The sequence below is a fragment of the Lepidothrix coronata genome, unplaced genomic scaffold, assembly GCF_001604755.1.
Source record: "Lepidothrix coronata isolate B3197 unplaced genomic scaffold, Lepidothrix_coronata-1.0 Scaffold211, whole genome shotgun sequence".
Taxonomy (NCBI): Eukaryota; Metazoa; Chordata; class Aves; order Passeriformes; family Pipridae; genus Lepidothrix; species Lepidothrix coronata.
Genome location: NW_016690391.1, coordinates 1191804 through 1192883, shown reverse-complemented (window position 1 = coordinate 1192883; position 1080 = coordinate 1191804). Strand labels below are relative to the sequence as shown.

General features: G+C 54.7%; 1 protein-coding gene across 1 annotated transcript; it reads right to left on the bottom strand.

Moving 5' to 3' along the window:
* Positions 1 to 375: 375 nt before the first annotated feature.
* On the bottom strand, positions 376 to 756 carry KCNE1 (potassium voltage-gated channel subfamily E regulatory subunit 1). Its single transcript, XM_017833097.1, has one exon. The coding sequence runs from the start codon at positions 754 to 756 to the stop codon at positions 376 to 378; it is 381 nt and encodes a 126-aa protein (XP_017688586.1).
* Between the last annotated feature and the right edge of the window lie 324 nt (positions 757 to 1080).

Below are 1080 nucleotides of genomic sequence, written 5' to 3'. Positions count from 1 at the left end.
CTGCCTTCCAGCTGATGGACACTCCCTCCCAGCTTGGTGTCATCTGCAAATTTGCTGATGATGGATTCAATCCCCTCATCCAGATCATCAATAAAGATATTAAACAGAATCATCAATAAAGATATTAAACAGAATATGAGGACAGGAGCACCCTCCTATCTCCCAGGCCTCTGAACACCCAGTTTACAGCCTGAGGGGTCAGGGCTGCTCTGGGCAGAGGGTGTAAATGGTCCATTGATAACAGTTTCTGGGCAATGGCATGGAAGGCTATGGAATACACAGTTTTGGGTTAAACCCATCCAGTGATGAACTGGTCCCAGCTGTTCTAACCAGGACAACCTCCCGAGGTCCCGCTCCCGTCGTCCCTTCCGATCCTTAGGAACGCTTCTCCTCGGGGATCTGCGCCGCCGGCCGCTCCGGGGCCAGCCGGTTCTCCAGGACGCAGCACAGCTTGTAGCTCTCCAGCACCTTGGCCTGGAGGAGCTCCCTGTCCTTCCTGCTCCACAGGTCCGAGGCGATGTAGGTGTCGAAGGGGTCGGGGGCGCCGGCGGGGCCGCGCGAGCGCAGGTTGGTCACCAGCACCCCCACGGTGAAGAAGCCGAAGAGCCCCAGCATGAGCAGCACGTAGAGGATCTCCAGGCTGCTGCCAACAGCCCTCACCGGGGCGGGGGCAGAGCTGTTGCCCCGCTCCAGGTAGTCCTGGAGCAGCTTGGAAAGGAGCAGCTCCAGGGCCGTGGTGTTGGACAGCGCCAGCATCTCGTCCTCCTGCTGCCCTTCCCTCTCCTTCGTCACCGGGGGTTTGTCTGGAAAAGGGTAAAAATCAGGGAGATCACAGGGAGAAACCCACCCAGGGGGAGGGATGAGCAAGCCAGGAGCAGAGTGCACGGGGAGATCCCAAAAGAGCAGAGCCCAAGCTGAGACACCAACATGTCCCCCAAGCTGGGCTTCGCTTTACGTTCTAGAGGGTGTTATTATATTACATACGTTAAATACATTGTGTATTACATATAATACATTATACATAGTGTATTATATACACCACAGAGGGTGTTATTACATTACATACGTTATATACATTAT

Coding starts and splice junctions, on each gene's coding strand:
- KCNE1 (XM_017833097.1), bottom strand. CDS start 756: ATGCTGGCGCTGTCCAACACCACGGCCCTGGAGCTGCTCCTTTCCAAG.